The sequence below is a fragment of the Desmodus rotundus genome, chromosome 9, assembly GCF_022682495.2.
Source record: "Desmodus rotundus isolate HL8 chromosome 9, HLdesRot8A.1, whole genome shotgun sequence".
Classification (NCBI taxonomy): domain Eukaryota; kingdom Metazoa; phylum Chordata; class Mammalia; order Chiroptera; family Phyllostomidae; genus Desmodus; species Desmodus rotundus.
In genome coordinates this window covers 38,999,864-39,018,411 of record NC_071395.1, presented here as the reverse complement: position 1 = coordinate 39,018,411, position 18,548 = coordinate 38,999,864, and the positions used below count along the sequence as shown (strand labels likewise).

The following is an 18,548-nucleotide window of genomic DNA, read 5'->3' as shown; positions in this document are numbered from 1 at the left end:
TGGAGGGTGCCTTCTCCTTATGTCCTCATGTGGTCTTCCCACCGCACGCACATCCAAAGATGCCCATCCTATAGGATTAGGACCCCACCCCTATGACCTCATTTATCTATACCTCTTTAAAGCTCCCACCTCCAAACACATTGGGAATTAGGGCTTCAATGAAGTGAGGATGGCACGACTTAGTCCATAGCCCCATCTTAGCATCCTAAAACAGCTCAGAACTTGGCAAGAGTCTTCTTGGTGACTCGCTGTTGCTACTAGATGAAACCTGGATTCAGCCTAGCATCTGAGAGCCCCAAAGCCCACCCTCCACCTTTTTGTTATCCACACATCCTCTGTCCCTCAGCACACAGGATAGTTTCCCTGTGTGCCTCGTGCCTTCCTCCCACTCCAGTGTCTCTGCCAGGCCCTTTTCTCTGCCCGGGTTGAGCCCTAACCCTTTGGAATCTCACTCATCCTCCCAGCCGCAGGGACAGGGGTCCTCCTCTTACCTGCTGGTCTGTCAGCACATCCATACTTCCACCAGGTGGCATATCTCACTGTTCGCAGTGGAGAGGTGCTCCAGGGGTGAACTGTGGTGAGGTCAAGGGCATTTCACTGTCCCACACTGAACTGAAAGCTGATGTTGACCATGACCCTATACTCCTCACAGCCTCTGCTCACAGCTGTGGCATTTCATAAAACCAGTAGGGGCCATAACTACAGGAAGTTTCAGCAGAGCCGAGCAGTCAGATGTGTGACTTCACTGAGGACCAAACCCTCAGAGTTCAAGGAGGCCTTCCAACTATTTGACCAACCAGGAGAGGGCAAGGTCCTGTACAGCCAGTGTGGGGATGTGGTCAGAGCCCTGGGTCAGAACCCCACCCATGCTGAGGTGCTTAGGAGTCCTGGGGAACCCCAAGAGTGATGCGGTGAATGTGAAGGTGGGCACTTTGAGCCTATGTTGCAGACTGGCCAAGAAGGTCAAGGGCACCTGTGAGGAGTATGTCAAAGGCCTTAGGGTGGTGTTTGACAAGGAAGGGAGCATCACTGTCATGGGTGCTGACATCTGACACGTTCCATCACGCTGGCCGAGAACATGACAGAGGAAGAAGCAGAGGAGCTGGTGGCAGAGTTCAATGCGGCATGGTTGCATCGGCTCTGAAGAGCTTGTCTGCTCAGTGCTGAATGGCTGGGTGTTGCTCCCAGTGTGCCCATTGCCCTGTGCCTTCCCCGGTGGGAGACCGCATGGAGCCCTGAAGGCTTCCTAGGTCTCTTGTCGCAGCGCTTTCCCCAGCTTGTATCTCTTGAATGATGTTTGCCACCAGCATTCACCAAATAAACTTGCCCTCTGTGCCCTGAACAAACAGACACACACACCAGTAGGCGTCACCCTGCAGGCATGCTGAACACCAAGTTACTACACTGCAGCCTCAGAATTATGTCAAAGCATGATGGCTTGGATGCCTAGCCAGCTGCATCTCCTTCCATCCCTCCCTTTAATCTAGCTCAGTGGTCTTCAGACTTCAGTGTGCATAACACCACCATTCAGGGTCATATACCACAAAAACATGTCCTTTTATATTTACACTTGGAAATATGCTGTCAGAGGCAGCTCACAGTGTCCTCGTGATCCTTCCGGATTAGGATCTGGACCAGGCGTAAACCAGCCTATGATGCTGCCCAGCTGGTGTCCTGGGATGAGCTTGTCCTACATCAGCCTTTCTCAACTGGACAGTGGGGACATCTGTGGGGGTGTTCCTGACATCAGGTGGGTAGAGGCCACTGATGCTGCTCATCTCTCCACAGTGCCCAGGATGGCTCCACCGCAGAGAATGATCTGGCCCAGTGTCAGCAATGCCTAGATCCAGAAACCCTGCCCCTGCCCTAGACTAAATACACTGTGTGTGTGTGTGTACACACACACACACATACATACATACACATGCATGTTCTTCCTTGGTGTGGGACAAGGGCATTAACCATCCACCTCCATTGGTTTCCTTAGGTGGGGCCCTGCTCCAGGTGAAGACAATGCTTTTGACCTGAGGCAGGTCACCGTGGGAGCAAGGTGGGGAAAGCAAGGTGGGGCTGTCTCTACTTCCTCAGAGCCCTAGTCGGCTGAAGGAGGAGACACCCTTCCCACCCCAAGAGATGCTTGCTTCTGTGCCCTTGGTTGACACCACTTCATGGGCCAGGGATTCAGGAACAGATGGGAAACCCTGCTGGAGGTGGAGGCCGTCCGCATGTGAGGAAGCCGGAGCAGAAGGGACCCTCCACAGAGCCAGCTGCTCAGGTCACTGGCAGTTCTGGTGGCTCATGCAGCAGCGGCACAGGTCTCAGTCCAGAGAGCCCCAGGTTTGTGCTCACGCTTGGACTGAGTGCCCCTGCCCTTGCAGCTTGGGCAGACCAGACTGCCTTGCTGAGCCTTCCGGTGGCTGTAGTGGCATGGCCTTTGGTGTTGTCCCAGTGTCCATCCCTTCCCTTGCCAGTTTGGGTTGGGTCCAGACTCCTGTGTGATTTAGGAGAGGGTGGCCCCAGCTCCAGGGTGAATCCTGAGGGATCTAAGCCAGCCAGCATGGTCCCAGTCCTCTCGTCTGTGCCCATTTGGAGTGGGTGGTGTGGCACCGAGGCTGGACGAGAAGCCATGAGAGGGGGCTGGCACGAGACAGCCCATGTAGAACTTCACCGGCCATACCTTGCAGTGTTACTTTAACAGCAGAAAATTGGAAATAACATGTAGTGGTTTAAAAATAAGTCCACAAATTCTTTTCTCTCTCCAATTAGTAGTAACTGTACCTCAGATAAACCCCATTCGGTACAATACTGCCACTGCTGCAAAGCTCACACAAATTCTTTGATGCTCCTCCCTTCAAAAGGTGGGGCTGGATCCTCTCCCCTTGAGTGTGGATTGGATTAGTGATTCACTTCTAATGGAATGTGGCAGAACTTATGCCACGTGATGTCTGAGGCTGGGTCATAACAAGGACAGCTTCTACCTGGTGTGCTCTTGCTTGGGGAGGAACATCTGGGAACCACATCCCACCTCCCAGTTGAGATTTCAGGTGACGGAGCCCACCAGCGGCTTCATGGCAGCCTCTTAAAGATCCTGAGCCAGAGCCCACCACGGCAGTCCTGAATTCCCGACGTGCAGAATGGAAACTGTGGAGATGATAAACAGTTGTTATTGTTTGAAGCCTTTTTATTGGGGGTAATTTTTTAAAAGATTTTATTTATTTGTTTTTACAGAGAGGGAGAGAAACATCAATGTGTGGGAGAAACATTGATTGATTGCCTCTCGCACGCCACCAACCAAGGGCCTGGCCTGCAACCCAGGCATGTGCCCTGACTGGGAACCAAACTGGTGACCTTTTGGTTCACAGGCTGGTGCTCAATCCACTGAGCTAAGGCGGGGATAATATGTTTTTTAGTCCTTACCTGAGGGTATGTTCACTGATTTTTTTAGGAGAAGGCAGAGAGATGGGGGTGGGGAGAGGTAGAAAAGGAGAGACGGGGAGAGGGAGAGATAAGGGGAAAGGGAGGGGGAAGGAAAAACATCTATCAGTTGCCTTCTGCATGCACCCCAACCAGCGACCAAACCCACAATCTAGGTATGTGCTCTGACCGGGAATCGAACCCACAACATTTTGGCGTATGGTATGATGCTCCAGTCAACTGAACCACCGGGCCAGGGTTGGGGGTAATTTTTAACTCAGCAATAGATAACTAATATATAAATGTCTACCATTAGGAAGCTAGGCCAATGAATTGTGATACATTCAAGCAAATAAATAATCAGCCTTTAAGTTTGAGAGGCTCAGGGTAAAAGTAGAAATGGAAGCCTATATACTATGTATCTAAATATTTTAACATTTTAAATCAAGATGGCAAAAAGTGAAATACAATACAGTAGCCCCCTTATTTGAGAGGGATATGTTTCAGAATTTTCTTATATGACTCTTACCGGTATTGGGCTAAAGTCTTTGACGGTGCCCTTCCCAACAAATGGGCTTTTAAATTCAAGGACTACCTACTGATGGCTGATGCTCAGCAGAGCCCGGGGCGCTGGAGTCAGAAAGACCTGGGTTTAAATCAAGCACTGACATGTGTCAGTGACCCTCCGGGAGCTTCCTCAGCTAGACAGCGCGGACAGACGGACAGATGGGTGGATGTGTGGCGCAGGCACCGTCTCTGCAGGTGGTGAGGCATGAACGAGATGATGTAGACAAGCCTCAGAGCTGTGCTTCCCACAGCACAGGGCGTCAATAAAGGCTCATTGCCGGTAGTAAAGTTTTTAGTTTAGTGGTAACCAATCTTCCATATTTTAATAATCGGGTGGATCCACTTGTCCTTTGGTTTAAAAATACCATTGAAGTTCAACTTTCTTTGTGGAATCTTGATGGTGGGAGGGGAAAAAAAGACTACCACTTTTGTAAATGAACTGAGAAGTCTTCAAATGATTCAGGCCTGACTTTGCCACTAACCATGCCTCAGTTTCCTCTTCCGTAAAACAGGGCGACGGTGGTCCCTACCTCACAGGGCTGTCGGGAGATTGTGTTTGTTCCTGAAGAGCACTCAGAACTCGTCACCGAAAGGTGCCGTGTGAACGTGGGCACCTGAAGCCGCTGATGGCAGTGGTTTAAGTGCTCAAGTTCTCCACAGAGCTCCATGTAACGCAGCCACACTCTTGTGTTTGTTGTGCTTCTAGCGCTCAGCCTCCCACGGCGTTCCCCCTCCCGGCCTCTGGAGCCAGCTTCACCTCCCACCCCACGCCTGGAACGGGCCCTACCGGGCCCCTGCCATTTACCCCCACGGCCACCCAGCCACCCCGGGCCGGCAGCCCAGCAGGATATGGCGGGTACCAGCCCCACTCCATCCAGGACTTTGATTACGGCAGCGGACTCCCGGAGCCCACCCCCACCCCCACCACTGCTTCCTCCTACCAGGTATCAGCCCACCTTTCTCTGACTAGCACCTGTCCCTCCTGGACAACATGGACGGCATCGAATGGCATTGATGTGGGCAGCCTGTACTAGCAGACAGTCCGGGACGCACCTTCGCCCTCCTCTTGCCCCTGTCCCTCTCCGTAGAGGTGACTGGGGATGGGCTTCTCCTTCCGGGGCCCTTCTGTTGTGGATGATGCCACTTTCCCTACCTTGGAGCTCTAGGGCACAGATCTGGCCGCTGTATTTCCACTTGGAGTTGCCAAAGCACCCCAGGCTGCACGTGGTCCATCCCCCACCCCTCCAGCCTCTGCCACCCACAGATTGTCCCTGGTTGGGTCAGTATGTGACACCACAGGCCACCTGGGTAGCCAAGCTTCACACTTTGGCTCTGTCCTCTCCCTCTCTTGCCATTGTTTCTCCAAGGCCTTCGACTTCTCCATCCATACCATCCCTCTCATGCTTCTGCCCCCTCCCAAAGCCTCCTGACCTCTGTGTTTCTGTCCTTGCCGCCTCATAGTCCCTGATCTACCAACAGCCCAAACCCTACTATGAACCAAAATCCAGCCGTGCTCCCTGCTGCCCTTGGCACAGCACCCAGATCCTTGAGAACCCCCTGCCTGTGTGTGGGGCGAGTGAGGACTCACCCTTTCTCTCTGCCTTCTGCGTCTCCTGCGGAAACCCTCTTGTAGAACAGTTATGGCCATGAACCACTGACAGCCATCAGCAGCTACGAGAACCAACAGTATCACCTGCCTGCTGTGGGCCAGCCTCAGCTCCCTGCCAGGGCCCTGCTCCGCCAGCCAGGTGGGTCTCTGCAGGGTCAGAGGGTGGGAGCAAGGGCACAGGAGTCACTGCATTAAAGTCATGTTTAAACACTCCAGATTCACAGGAAAGCCTGCAGTAAGGTAGAGGTCAGGGCTGTCTTTTCAACGAGGGGCCTGTGTGTGTGAGAGAGAAAGGTTAAAATGGAGGTCACAGTGTTTTCCAGGGGAGCCTTCCCAGGGTGGAAAGGGTTAAGTTCTGCTGAGGATTTGTATCTTAGAAGAGATAAGGAACACACTGAATACACACCCGCTACATTCATGACACAGAGGAAGAAGAGTCTGGAAAGGATTGGTGGGCACAGGTCATCGGTGACTCCCAGCTGGGATCAGAGCTCAGGATCGGAGGCCTCTGGGGTTACAGCCTTCAGCTGAGGCCTAGACCTCGGGGCAGGGGGTGGTCCACGGCCAATTGTGCCTTGGGCTCATCCACAAGTGGGGGCCTGTGTTTGCTCTGGCAGCTGGGGAGGCTGGTTGCGGTGGGAATAAGGAGCGTGACTGTCACTCTATGCTCCCTGGGGACAGGGGTGAAGTGTGACTTCAGAGGGACTGTGCTTGCTCTCCAGAGGCCAAAGGAGCTTACTGTCAGCCCAGCGGTGGGTACAGCCAAGCGCAGCCCCTACAACAGGCGCCCACTACTACGTCAGCACAGCCAGCCAGCATCCCATCCTCCAGTTACACCCACTCCCCAGCGTCCAGCATCCAGCAGCCCTCTGTCTTCATGTCCACCCTGCCTTCCTACACCTCGTCCTCATCCTCCTACAGCTTTGCCTCCACCCTGTACACAGGTGAGGCAGTGGTTTCCCCGAGCATCAAAGCAGGCGAAGCTGGTTACTCTGCAGCCAAAATAAACACTGTCCTTGAAACTAACCCATTTCCCTCTCATTCTTCTCTCTGCTTCTTAGGACCAAGCTATCCGAGCTGTTACATGTCGGTGTACCCAGCAGCCGGTTCTTACTATCCTCCACTGCTCCCCCCACAGATGCTGCCTCCACCCCCTCCACCTCCACCCCCAAAGCCTGAGGACTTGTCCCCATGTGGTGCCTCAGGGAACAGCTCCAGAGCCAGTTCTGCTGGCAGCTTCACCAAGAAGCCATCGGTTCCCACCAGGCTGCTGAAACCCAAGGACGGGCCCAGGCAGCCCCCACTTCACTACTGTGACCTCTGCAAGATCAGCTGTGCCGGTGCCCAGGTCAGCACCCCATGCCCAAAGCCTGGCAGGCTCCACCACCTTCCTGCCCCTCCCTTGTGCCCTGTGGCCTACTAGAGGTCAGGATCATGGCCTGCCCGAAAGAAGCCTGTTATTAATCTTGCAATGTCAAGTGTGGGTCAGAATTACCCTGTCGATTGTCCTGTTGGTGGTTGAGTGGGAGAAATGAGAGCAGCAAGGCACTGAGTGTTGGCCACAGAAGGGTGATCTTGAACTCCAAGGCAGGCGGGCTTCTCTTGATTTGGGGTAGGAGAGGCAGCCAGCGCTCCCTCCTTGCGCAGCGAGGGCCCAGGCAGACACGGCTAGTTGTGGTGCGCCTCTGCTGCAAGGCTGCTTGGGCAGGGCCACAGGCGGACGACAAGGGGCACGGGTGAGCACGGGTGCGTGTAGTCTCAGTAGAAGGAGTGTGGGCTCCAGAGCTGACCTCCCGGCTCATAGCCCGGCCCTGCCACACCAGCCCCCCAGCAGGTGTCACAGCCTCTCTGAGCCTCAGTCTCCCTGTGGGACAGGGTCTGCCTGAGCACCACCACTCTGCATAGCATGTGACATGTCCTTGATGCAGCTTGGAAGGGTCAATTCTTGTTATTCCCAGTTCTGCTAATATTTAATAGCATTTTTTAATTAGAATTTTTATTGAGATGGTTATAGGTTCACATGTAGTTGAAACAAATATTGCAGGTCGGCCCCGTGTGCCCTTCCCCCAGCTTCCCCCAATGGTAACAGTTTGCGAATTGTAGCCAGGGTGTTGTGTTGGATTGATATGGTCCGCTTTTATTCAGATACCCCCCTTACTCATATTCACTTGTACGTGCGGGGGAGGGGGGTAAGCCCTGTTGCTTAGGTACAATGTTCACAGTATTCCTACCTTCCTGGAAGTACCTCCCACTCCTGCCCCTGCCTCCCATCTGCCCCCAGCCTGTGCTGCCTTGTGTATTTTCCAGAGGTTTTTTTATTCCATGAATGTTGTCTGTGGCCGCAGGCAGAGGGCACTGGTTCAGTGGGCCCACTTCATGCGTGTTTGCTGTAGAGAACCTTGTCTCCAGGTTCCAGGAGAGGAGTCTGGGACGCCACCCAAGAGCCCGGCCATTTGCCAGATGCAGTCAGATATGTTGGGCCCAGGGCGCGCACGAGCAGGTCTGTGACCCGCGAGGCCTCTCTGGTGTGCAGCCCCTCGGTACTAGCAGTTTTCTAACAGGAAGTGTAGCGTGTGTCCTTGCTTGGTTTCTGAAGTCAGATTCTGAAAAGTTAGAACTTTCTTTCAGAGTAACCCTCAAAACCAAATGTGTGATCCTTTGAGGATGTTGGCTTAAGAAACTCATTGATTTTTAGAGAAAAAAGAAAAAAGAGGATTGGAGGAACCAAGATGGCGGCGTAGGTAGACACACTGCGCCTCCTCGCACAACCAGAACTGACAGAGAATTGAACAGCAAGGGGGACCGACACCAAGAAAATAGAAAATAACCATTCATCCAGACTGGTAGGAGGGGCGGAGCCGGGCACCGGGGTGGAGAGGACTCGCGTGGCCGTGGCGGGACTGAGACTGGCGGAGTGTGGGACGAAAGGGGCAGGCAGTCCGAGCACTAGCAGACCCTGCGGCCCCACATTTGCACAGATAAACCCAGAGGGCCGGACTCAGAGTGGTGGAGAGTGGGGCAGGCAGAGTGGCGGGTAGCACCCTGCGGCACCACATTCGCCCACAGATAAACTGGACGAACGGCGGGCAGAGAAGCAGACCGCGCAACCCAGGGCTCCAGCTCGGGGAAATAAAGCCTCAAACCTCTGATTGAAAGCGCCCCTAGGGGTAGGGGCGGCAGCAGGAGAGACTCCCAGCCTCACAGGAGAGGTTGTTGGAGAGACCCACAGGGGCCTAGAGTGTGCACAGGCCCACTTACTTGGGAACCAGCACCAGAGTGGCCCAGTTTGATTGTGGGTATCGGAGTGAAAGATTGAAATCCGGAGGAGAGTGAAGCGGGCGCCATTGCTCCCACTCAGCCCCTCCCCCACGTCCAGCGTCACAGCGCAGCGACCAGCATTACCCCGCCCCAGTGAACACCTAAGGCTCCGCCCCTTAAAGTAACAGACGCGCCAAGACAAACAAACAAACAAAAAATGGCCCAAATGACAGAACACTTCAAAGCTCCAGAAAAAATACAACTAAGCGACGAAGAGATAGCCAACCTATCGGATGCACAGTTCAAAGCACTGGTTATCAATATGCTCACAGACTTGGTTGAATCTGTTCGAAAAACAGATGAAAAAATGAAGCCTATGCTAAGAGAAACAAAGGAAAATGTACAGGGAACCAATAGTGATGAGAAGGAAACTGGGACTCAAATCAATGGTATGGACCAGAAGGAAGAAACAAACATCCAACCAGAAAAGAATGAAGAAACAAGAACTTGGAAAAATGAGGAGAGGCTTAGGAACCTCCAGGACACCTTGAAACGTTCCAACATCCGAATTATAGGGGTGCCAGAAGGAGAAGAGGAAGAACAAAAAATTGAAAACTTATTTGAACAAATAATGGAGAACTTCCCCGATCTGGCAAAGGAAATAGACTTCCGGGAAGTCCAGGAAGCTCAGAGAGTCCCAAAGAAGCTGGACCCAAGGAGGAACACAACAAGGCACATCATAATTACATTACCCAAGATTAAACGCAAGGACCTACATCCAAGATTACTGTATCCAGCAAAACTATCATTTAGAATGGAAGGGAAGATAAAATGCTTCTCAGATAAGGTCAAGTTAAAGAAGCTCATCATCACCAAGCCCTTATATGAAATGTTAAAGGGAGTTACCTAAGAAAAAGAAGATCAAAAATAGGAACAGTAAAAATGACAGCAAACTCACAGTTATTAACGGCCACACATAAAACAAAAATGAGAGCAAACTAGGCAAACAACTAGAACATGAGGGTTGTCAATAAGGGAGTGGGAGGGGGAGAAGGGGAAAGGTACAGAGAATAAGTAGCATAGATGATAGGTAGAAAATAGACAGGGGGAGGGTAAAAATAGTGTAGGAAATGTAGAAGCCAAAGAACTTATAAGTATGACCCATGGACATGAACTATGAGGGGGGAATGTGGGAAGGAGGGGGGTGGGCAGGATGGAGTGGAGTGGGGAGGGAAATGGGACAACTGTAATAGCATAATCAATAAATATATTTAAAAAAAAGAAAAGAAAAAAGAGAAGAAAAAGAAACCTGATGTCTTTCAAGTCGAGCATCTGAGTCTGTTGACTGGGCTTAATAAAGAGGTGCCTGAGTGGAGGGCTGGGGCTGGGGGCCTGTGTTTTCTGCCCAGGTTCATGCACACCCTGCTGGCGAACTGCTGGGGACGCTGCGGTGCCAGTGAGCGCACGCCCCCCTCAGGCCACCCTCACTCTCTGCCCGCAGACCTACCGCGAGCACCTGGAAGGGCAAAAGCACAAAAAGAAGGAGGCAGCTGAGAAGATGGGCACCCAGTCCAACGGCAGCCCATGTGGGGTGCGGGCGCAGCTGTACTGCGGCCTTTGCGATGTGTCCTGCACTGGGGCAGAGGCCTATGCCGCCCATATCCGGGGGGCCAAGCACCAGAAGGTAGGATGCCCGCACAGGCTTAGGCAGGGCAGCCCCGGGAGCAGCCCGGCTTTCCACACTCGGGCCCCAGAGGGGCAGCCAATGCATCAGAGCGGGCACCGATGAGAGGAGCTTTCCCTCTAGGGCCCATGTGTCCTTAGAAACCAACACCTCCCAGCTATACAAGCCCTGCCTGCCTCTGGACAAAAGCATGAAGCCATGCAGGGCTCGTACCCAGGCCCCTGAGAAACTGTTCTTGGCATTAGGCATGTTTAGATGTTTACATGAATAAGAGTTTGAACATTGATGAGATCGGACAGTATATTCCATGTGGGGTCATGCTTTTTAAAAACAAAATTAATAAAGTTAAAATAGTAACGTGGAGGATATTGAGGATGGGGTATTACTGGACCCTAGGTGTACATGTGTTCCTACAGAACGTAGACATGTGTCTATGGACAGATACACACGTGGCCCCATCCACGTATCCATGCACACATTCTGTGTCCTCATCAGGGGTGGGCACCGAGTTGGTGCTTGGGATGCAGAGAACGTCCCTGTCTTGCAGCACAAGGCAGTGGAGTTTGGAGGCGTGAAGTCACCGTTAGCCAGCACAGGGTACTTTTGTATTATGTGGGGCCCATGTGTGCATGCCTAGTAAGGGCCTAGAAGCAGGAGACAGTGTAGGAAGGCCTTCCAGAGGCAGTGGTGCTTGAGAGAGCTTGGTTGCTGAGAAGTGGGCAGGGTCCCTGGGGCCTGGGACAGGACCACCGGCTCTCACTTCCACAGGTTGCCAGCCCTCCCACACTCACCGAGGTGCTCTCCTTCCTCTGGAAGAAGGTCAGTCAGGCCTGCAGTTGGTCCTGACAGGGGAACCTGGGGCTGTTCCAGGTCTTCAAGCTGCATACCAAATTGGGGAAGCCCATCCCCACCATAGAACCCGTGCCAGGGAACTCCAGCTCAGTCCAGACCGCCTGCACCAGCAAGCCGGCCCCCCTCACCACTGAGAGCCCCCCTGTGACCTCAGCCAAGCCCGTGGAACCTGCTGGCTCCAGCATGCACACCCCTGGCGGACTAGAGCTGCCCAAGAGACCAGTGGTCTCAAAGGCCAAGTGCACGGGTATGTGTTGCTGCGGTTCACAGACCTCGTGCGGTGCCCCAGCTCAACAGACTCCAGGTTCAGAGAAGTGTTTGGCCAGTTAACTTGTGTGTGTGAGTGAGCGTATCTTCTCGGGAGGGACTAAGCTATGCCTGGGGCCCAGGGTGTAAAGGGGGCATGCCTTCTCTCCCATATTCCTGCCAGGCAGCGGGTGCCCCGCTGCCTCTGGTCCACACCTTCTGAACTTTTGATAGGAGACCATTGCCCTGAAACCTTGGTGGAACCAATGGGATGACGGCACCATTTCTTCCCTGGAGGTTGGGACAGACTCAGATGCTGTGGGTTCTCTGAAGCGCCACCCTAGGCCTGGAGAATTCCCTGGGCTACGTCCTCCCACATGGTGGGAGCAGGCTCCTGCACACCCCGGTGCTCATGTTGGGCACACTGGGCTCTCACAGTTGTGCGGGTCCTGGGAGGTTTTGGTGGTCTCCTTGCAGCCCCACCTCTCTTCCTGCTTCCATCGGGGGTGGGACACACCAGCCAGTACCTGAGGGAAGGAACGGTTGCCGCGTGACACATGCTGGATGGGTCATAACCAGAACTGGCTGTCAGGCACTCACCCACACCTGCTGCACACGCATTGCCTGGCATGCCCTCCGTGAGTCTTTACGGTAGATTTTATCATTGATCCCAGTTTGCAGATGGGAGAACTGAGGTGAGGGGAGGGGAAGTACCCGACCCAGGCCACTCCATAAGTGGTGGAGGCAGGATTCAAAGCCAGGTCTCCAACCATCTCTGCTCTTCACTCCCCTGCTTTTTTGTGGGAGGGGGCTTGTTTTATTTTTAGCATCAGCAGTACTATGTTTTGAATAATCACATGATACCAAAGATAAAATCATACAGCAGTTTTGACAACAAAGAAACAGCCCCCTCCCACTATGGATTTGTCTAATGGGGCTGGGCTGCCTGTGACCCTTGGTCCACCTGATGGCTCCCTGTTGATTAAGGAAGGGCAACAGAGTCCGCTGGGGGTTTCCTCAGTTGGGGGCCTACAGCCGGGGCCCTCTATGGATGCATTCAGATTGGCACCGAGCTCTGTGTGGGCCTTGTTCTCTCAGCCGTGCCCTAAGCTGACCAACAGCAGTCTTGCAGGACCCTGCATCCGACTGGCTGACGTCATGCAGGGGTGAAAGGGGCTGAGGGAGAGCCGGCTGTGGTTTCTGGACGGAGCAGGTTGTAAGTGCCGCCGTTCTTCCAGGGCCTCCTGAGCTGAAGGCAGCAGGCTGCAGACCCCTGGAGGGCAAACTGGCACACCTGAAATCAAAGAGGCCGGGACAACCGCCCACCCAAGGAGGCTCTGTGGAAGCTTCTGGAAGCCACTGTGACTCGCAGCCAGTGGGCCCAGGCTACGTGGAAGAGGTAACTCCGCTGGCAACCACCTCGCCCTCAGGCCCTCGGTGTGTGCCCCGCTTCATCTCTGGGTTCTAGGGGGAAGGGCCAGGGTCAAGTTTCGTGTCCCCAGTCCAGTTCTCCATTCCACATGTACACACCCATCACCCCGGCAGACCTCAGCGAGTTGTCTGGAGCTTGCTGGAAGGGGCAGGTGCTAGGTTTCAGATCTTGGAAGGCCTGAAGCAGGCAGAGGCATTTCTTGCTGAGCGTCATGCTGAGGCACGTGATTCCAGGAGCATTAGGAGCCCACGTGCGCCCCGCAGGGCCATCACCTGGAGCCTGAGCGGAGGCCCTGCAGGCTTATCTTAAACAGCCTTCCAGAACTCAAGTTCTGGAGCTTCTGCTGGCTGCTCCCTTAGTTGCCAGCCTTCCGGAGTTCGTCTAAAGACTGCGTGTGGCTAAAAGGAAGTGTGAGCATCAGCATTTCTTTTCAATTTTGTGTTTGCAACCAGTTCAGCATCTTGTTTTGTCCTGTGCAAAATACTCCACCAGATAGGACTCCTGTGCTACAGACCCATCATTTAAAAATTAAGAAGATGAGGTCCATAGAAAATGCAGCAAAAAAGAGAAGGGCACATGGTGGGCAAAAATGGAGAAGGCGAGGCGGGTCCACCACAGGGCAGGGCATGGGCCAGCGGTGGCTGAACGGGAGGAGAAAGAGCGCCAGATGGTGGCAGAGGTGAGCTCAGCATGGGAGGCTCGTTGAAAGCCGCCCTTTGGGAGAGCTCAGCGGACAGGAAGCCAGCACGCTGGCCTCAGAGGCTTTGCTGTCATTGTTTTGGGCCACCTAGGAAGGCCCAGTGCCCTTGCAGGGTGGCGGGAGGAGCCCTTCCTCAGGGGCCAGCACTTGGCTGAGCTTTGTGTCTCAGGTATGCAACAACGAAGGCAAAGTGATCCGGTTCTATTGCAAGCTCTGTGAGTGCAGCTTCAACGACCCCAACGCCAGGGACATGCACGTCAGGGGGCGGCGGCATCGGCTGCAGTATAAGGTGAGCCTTGCCGGGTCTCGATTAGCTCAGGGTTAGGGGTGTGTGTGTGTGTGTGTGTGTGTGTGTAAGAACTTCCATGATTTCTACATCTTGCTCCATGTCTCAAAACACATTTTTCCCCTCTGGGAGACAGAGCTTTGACAGGAGCTTCACACCCCCTGAGCCTCTCAAGCCACATCCGGCCCTGCATTGCCACTGCCTGGAGGGCCAGAGCAGAGAACATGGGCTTGCACTTGCCAGCTGATTTCATCTGTTGCAGATGGATGCTTAGTTGTTGCCAGCGGAGGTGCTCAGGCACATGGTCAGGTCGTGGATGGGCACACAAAACCAGACTCGCGGATATTGCCTCTTTCCCCAGACACTGGGTATTGTTTGTTCACATCTGACACACGTTCTTCTTTTCTGGGGCCTCTGCCTGTTTCCCAGGCTGGCCTGTGCTAGCTGAGCTGGGGCGTGCTGTGCTCTGGCTGAACTGTGTCCCTGCGGGGAGGCATACAGGCACCAGCACAGGAAAGTGTGTGAGCTGGAGTGAGGCCGGGGCCCTGGTGCTGAGAAGTCGTGACTTGAGGGGCCGCTGCTGCAGAGGGTGTGGGGCTGTCCAGGCTGAGCCATCCCCAGGGACCCTGGGGCTTCCAGTGCCAAGAGCCTTCCAGCACCAGCAGGGGCTCCCTCTCCCACCCAAGGGGAGGTTTTGTGTGGCCAAGGAGCTCCCGTGGGCCCTCCAACACCCTGGGCTCAACCCGAGGGCACCTGTGCACATGCGTGTGTTTAAACACGCCTGACTCTGGGCCTCCAGTATGCTTGTGCAGAGCCCACGCGTGACTCTCCTCAGGGCAGTAAGCGGTGGCTTCCAGGTATTTCCTTTCTTTTTAGTTGTTTCATTGAGATGTCATTCACACATCTCAGAGTCAGCGGGCACAGACGGCGCAGTGACAGGCTCTTACCGTATGCACAGAGTTGGGCAGCCTTCACCTCTCTAATTCCAGAACATCCGCATCACCCCAAAAAGGAGCTCAACCCCATTAGCAGTCGGTCCTCGTTCCAACCCCTTAAGCCCTTTTTAAAAACCACGAACCCACTTTGTTTCTGTGGACTTGCCAATTCTAGACATTTCACATCAGTGAGTCACATACGATGTGGCCTTCTGGGTCTGGCTTCTCTCATTAAGCATTGAGGTTCATCCACGTTGTAAGGAGTATCAAAGCTTCCTTCCTTTTTATGGCTGAGTAATATTCCAGTGTGTGGGTGGACATCTGTTGTGTATCTGTTCACCTGTTGATGGACGCCCGGGTTGTTTCTGCCAATGAAAAATCCTTAGACAACACTACACTTTCTTTTTTTAACTGAATTTTGGGGGTGACGTTGGTTAACAAATCATGTAGGTTTCAGGTGTACAATTCTGTAATACAGTGTCTATATATAGCATTGTGCGTTCCCCACCCCAAGTACCACTGCGCTTTCTGAATGAAGGTATTAAGTGCTAAAAACCAACTTGAGCAAATGAATTGCCATGCTATTTGAAATATATATATATATATATAGCTGGATTTCACACAAATGGTGTTTCCCCTGAATTATTTTGATTGGGAATGAGTATTTGTCATTGAGCTTTTGGTGACTATTGCACGATGGTCAACAATTACTCACCAGTGGTGTTGCAACCCCTATGGCTCCCCTGTCGGATACGTGGACAGGGTTCTGCTTTCACTGGCACGTCTGTCTCTCTGCATGTCAGCCCTGTCTTGTCCCTCAAGCTAGTTCCCTTTCCTGCCAGTGCTTTTGGGGACGAGGAGTGTTAAGACTCTGGGGGATTGAAACCCACTGCTATCTCACAGCAGAGGGGGCCTGTCCCTGTGTCCCCGAGATGCCCCAGCACTCTCGTCAAGTGATGACCTCAGGTCTTACAGCCCTTCCTTTCTTCTCCAGAGAAAAGTCGATCCTGACCTTCCGATCTCTATCAAGCTCAGCAACAGAGTCTGGAAGCTTCTGGAGGAGAGGAAGAGGAAGCAGAAGCAGCTGACCAGGAAGCGGCTGGAGGTGCTGCGGCGCTGGCACGCAGAGATGAGGCACGGGGTCCCTTCCCCTCACCCTCCTGACTACCCTCCGCCCCCAGGGCAGCTCTGAGAACTAAATGTCTGTCTGCTCACTCGCTCACTCGCTTGAGTTGTGGGGGCATTGGCTCTGTCTTCTAAGCCTCGGAACCTAGATGCTCATGAGCTGCATAGTGGGCAGAGGACACGGCACTTGTGGGGACATGGAGACTTTCAGAGCTAGCCAGCCCGGCCCCTGTGCACAGGCACTCTCGGGCCTGATTCCCCATGTCATCTAACCCCTTGTGTCCTCTCACCTCCTGTGGCCCTGGGCCCCTGACCCTTCCTGACTGCAGGGATGGTTTGTCATCATCCTCCTTCATCCCCTAGAGCTATTCCAAAGCACTTCGTGACACGGTATCCAATTCACGGAAGATCCAAAGCAGCCTCTGAGTTGGGGAGTGAGGCCTGGGATAGACTTGGGGGCTGTGGCCACTTAAGCTGGCTTCTCCCTCCCTAGCAGCTTCTCTGGCCTGTGTCCTCCTGGCCCTTGGAACCTTGGTCTCCCTGGCATATGCAAGTGTTTGCACAGAAGCTCTTCATGGGCTCTTATGGGGTCCCACTCAGCTGCTACATTTCCTCAGTGGTCCTGGAGCCTCAGCCTGGCTCAGCCCGAGGACCAGGCAGCAGGAGCTATATGGCTTTCACATACTGCTGGCGCTGATGTGCCAAGCCCAGGGTCCTGCAGCTGCTGACAGCTCCTTGTTTTCTTGCTTCCCACAGGCGCTACGACCTGTGCAGGAAGCAGCTGGAGGAGAAGCCACAGGCCCAGGATGAACACCCGGGACACTCCCCATCGAGCCAGCACCCTCCTCCCCTGGTGAGCAGGCCAGGGGTGCCTGCTGCCACACCTCTGGTAGGTGGTGGTCTTGTGCCGAGATGCCTCCCATGTCACTGGCACCACGGGGTGGGTAATTTTCTCACATTGTGCTCGAAAGACCTGAATCTTCCAGGAATGAGGAGTAAGACTTTGTATCAAGACCCCTAACAGGTGCCTATCTCTTATCGCTGGTCACCAATGGGAGCTCCAGGCCCTGGCCCCTCCGCCCACCACAGCAGTCCCTTTAGTTTCCTGAGGCCCCACTTGTCACATCTCTGGGGTCCTCAGGTGTCTGTCTGTCTACACAGGCCATGGTTGGATGGGAACCTTTGACCTGCACCTTGCTGGGGAACAGACCCACTGGGTTGGCAGAAAAGCCTCTGACTTGGAAATGTAAGAGTGTCACTACAGGGGAGCCCCCCAGCCCCCCTCAGCCCTGAGCTTCCTGTAGCCCTCAGGGGAGGCCCTGGAGTCCTCACTGGGTCACCACCCGTGGGTACACGTCATTCCTCAGCCTGGCTCCACTCCTCATGGCCTCCTGCTGCCTGTGCTGCAGCTCTGCAGAGCCGACACTCCTCCTGTCCCCTGCCCACTGGGTCCCCGGGACCTCTTAGCCCACTGTAACATGTGCACCTTTCCCTGCAGCCCACACAGCGGCCAGAGTCCAGGGACGACCGCCACGTCTTGTGTAAGCACGCCACCATCTACCCCACAGAGGAGGAGCTCCTGGCTGTCCAGAAGGCTGTGTCCCACTCGGAGCGCGCCCTCAAGCTGGTGTCCGACACACTGGCGGAGGAGAAGTCCGGAAGCCCGGAGCAGGAGGGCGGTGAGCGCAGGTAATGGAGGTCACCCTCATTTCCCCAGGCCCAGAGGGTGACTTGGAGGAGGCAGGTGTACTCACAGGATGTGGTTGCCAGGAGGGGCAGAGGCGGCTCCTCCCCTCATTGGCTTAGAGCCTCTGCAGGAGCAGGGACTTTCCAGCCCGTGGGCCGCGTATTCACTGAATCTCTAGTGTCAGGGCTGCAGCCCTGAGGTTCAAAGGGAGTTTTAGTCCCAGCTGGGGAGAGCTGCTGTTCCAATACCAGAATTTACTTTTTTCACCAAAGGTGCATCGATAATCGTAGTTCACGAAACAGGAACCACCTCTGTTTGCTCCTCTGCAAAAGGGAGACAGTGTGCTTGTACCCTGATCCCTCCCCTCCCGGAGCAGAGGCTGCCCCTTAGGGCTGGCCTGACTGGTCACTCCAGGCCCTGTGCTCCTGGGCCCTGTGAGGAGCCCCCACCCAGCTGAAGTAATTCCGGAGGCAGCTAGCTCTTCCAAGTACTTTCTCTCTGGGTGACTTCTTTTTTATTGCCTTTTTAAATTTTTATTGCTTTTTATTGTGGTGAAATACTCACAGCACAAAGTTTACCATCTTAACCATTTTGATGCGTACAGTACAGTGGCACCAAGTCCATTCGCAAGGCTGTGCAACCATCACCCACCACTTATCTATTTCTAGGACTTTTGCGTCACCTAAAATAGAAGTTTGTCCTTGTAAATGCCCCGCCCCCTGCCCCAGCCTCAGGCACCGTCATTTCCACTTC

General features: G+C 54.0%; 1 protein-coding gene and 1 pseudogene across 1 annotated transcript in view; both read left to right on the top strand.

The window, feature by feature from the left end:
- Positions 1–732: 732 nt before the first annotated feature.
- LOC112312265 (myosin light polypeptide 6-like) lies at positions 733–1,792 on the top strand (annotated as a pseudogene).
- A 95-nt stretch (positions 1,793–1,887) lies between these two features.
- MATK (megakaryocyte-associated tyrosine kinase) overlaps positions 1,888–18,548 on the top strand; it is a 47,772-nt gene continuing 31,111 nt past the window's right edge. The window contains 7 exon segments of the mRNA XM_071219179.1: positions 1,888–3,190; positions 4,688–4,925; positions 5,615–5,729; positions 6,313–6,534; positions 6,652–6,983; positions 6,985–7,089; positions 7,091–7,177. Coding sequence (XP_071075280.1) covers positions 3,135–3,190; positions 4,688–4,925; positions 5,615–5,729; positions 6,313–6,534; positions 6,652–6,983; positions 6,985–7,089; positions 7,091–7,177 — 1,155 coding nt within the window. The 5' untranslated portion in view covers positions 1,888–3,134.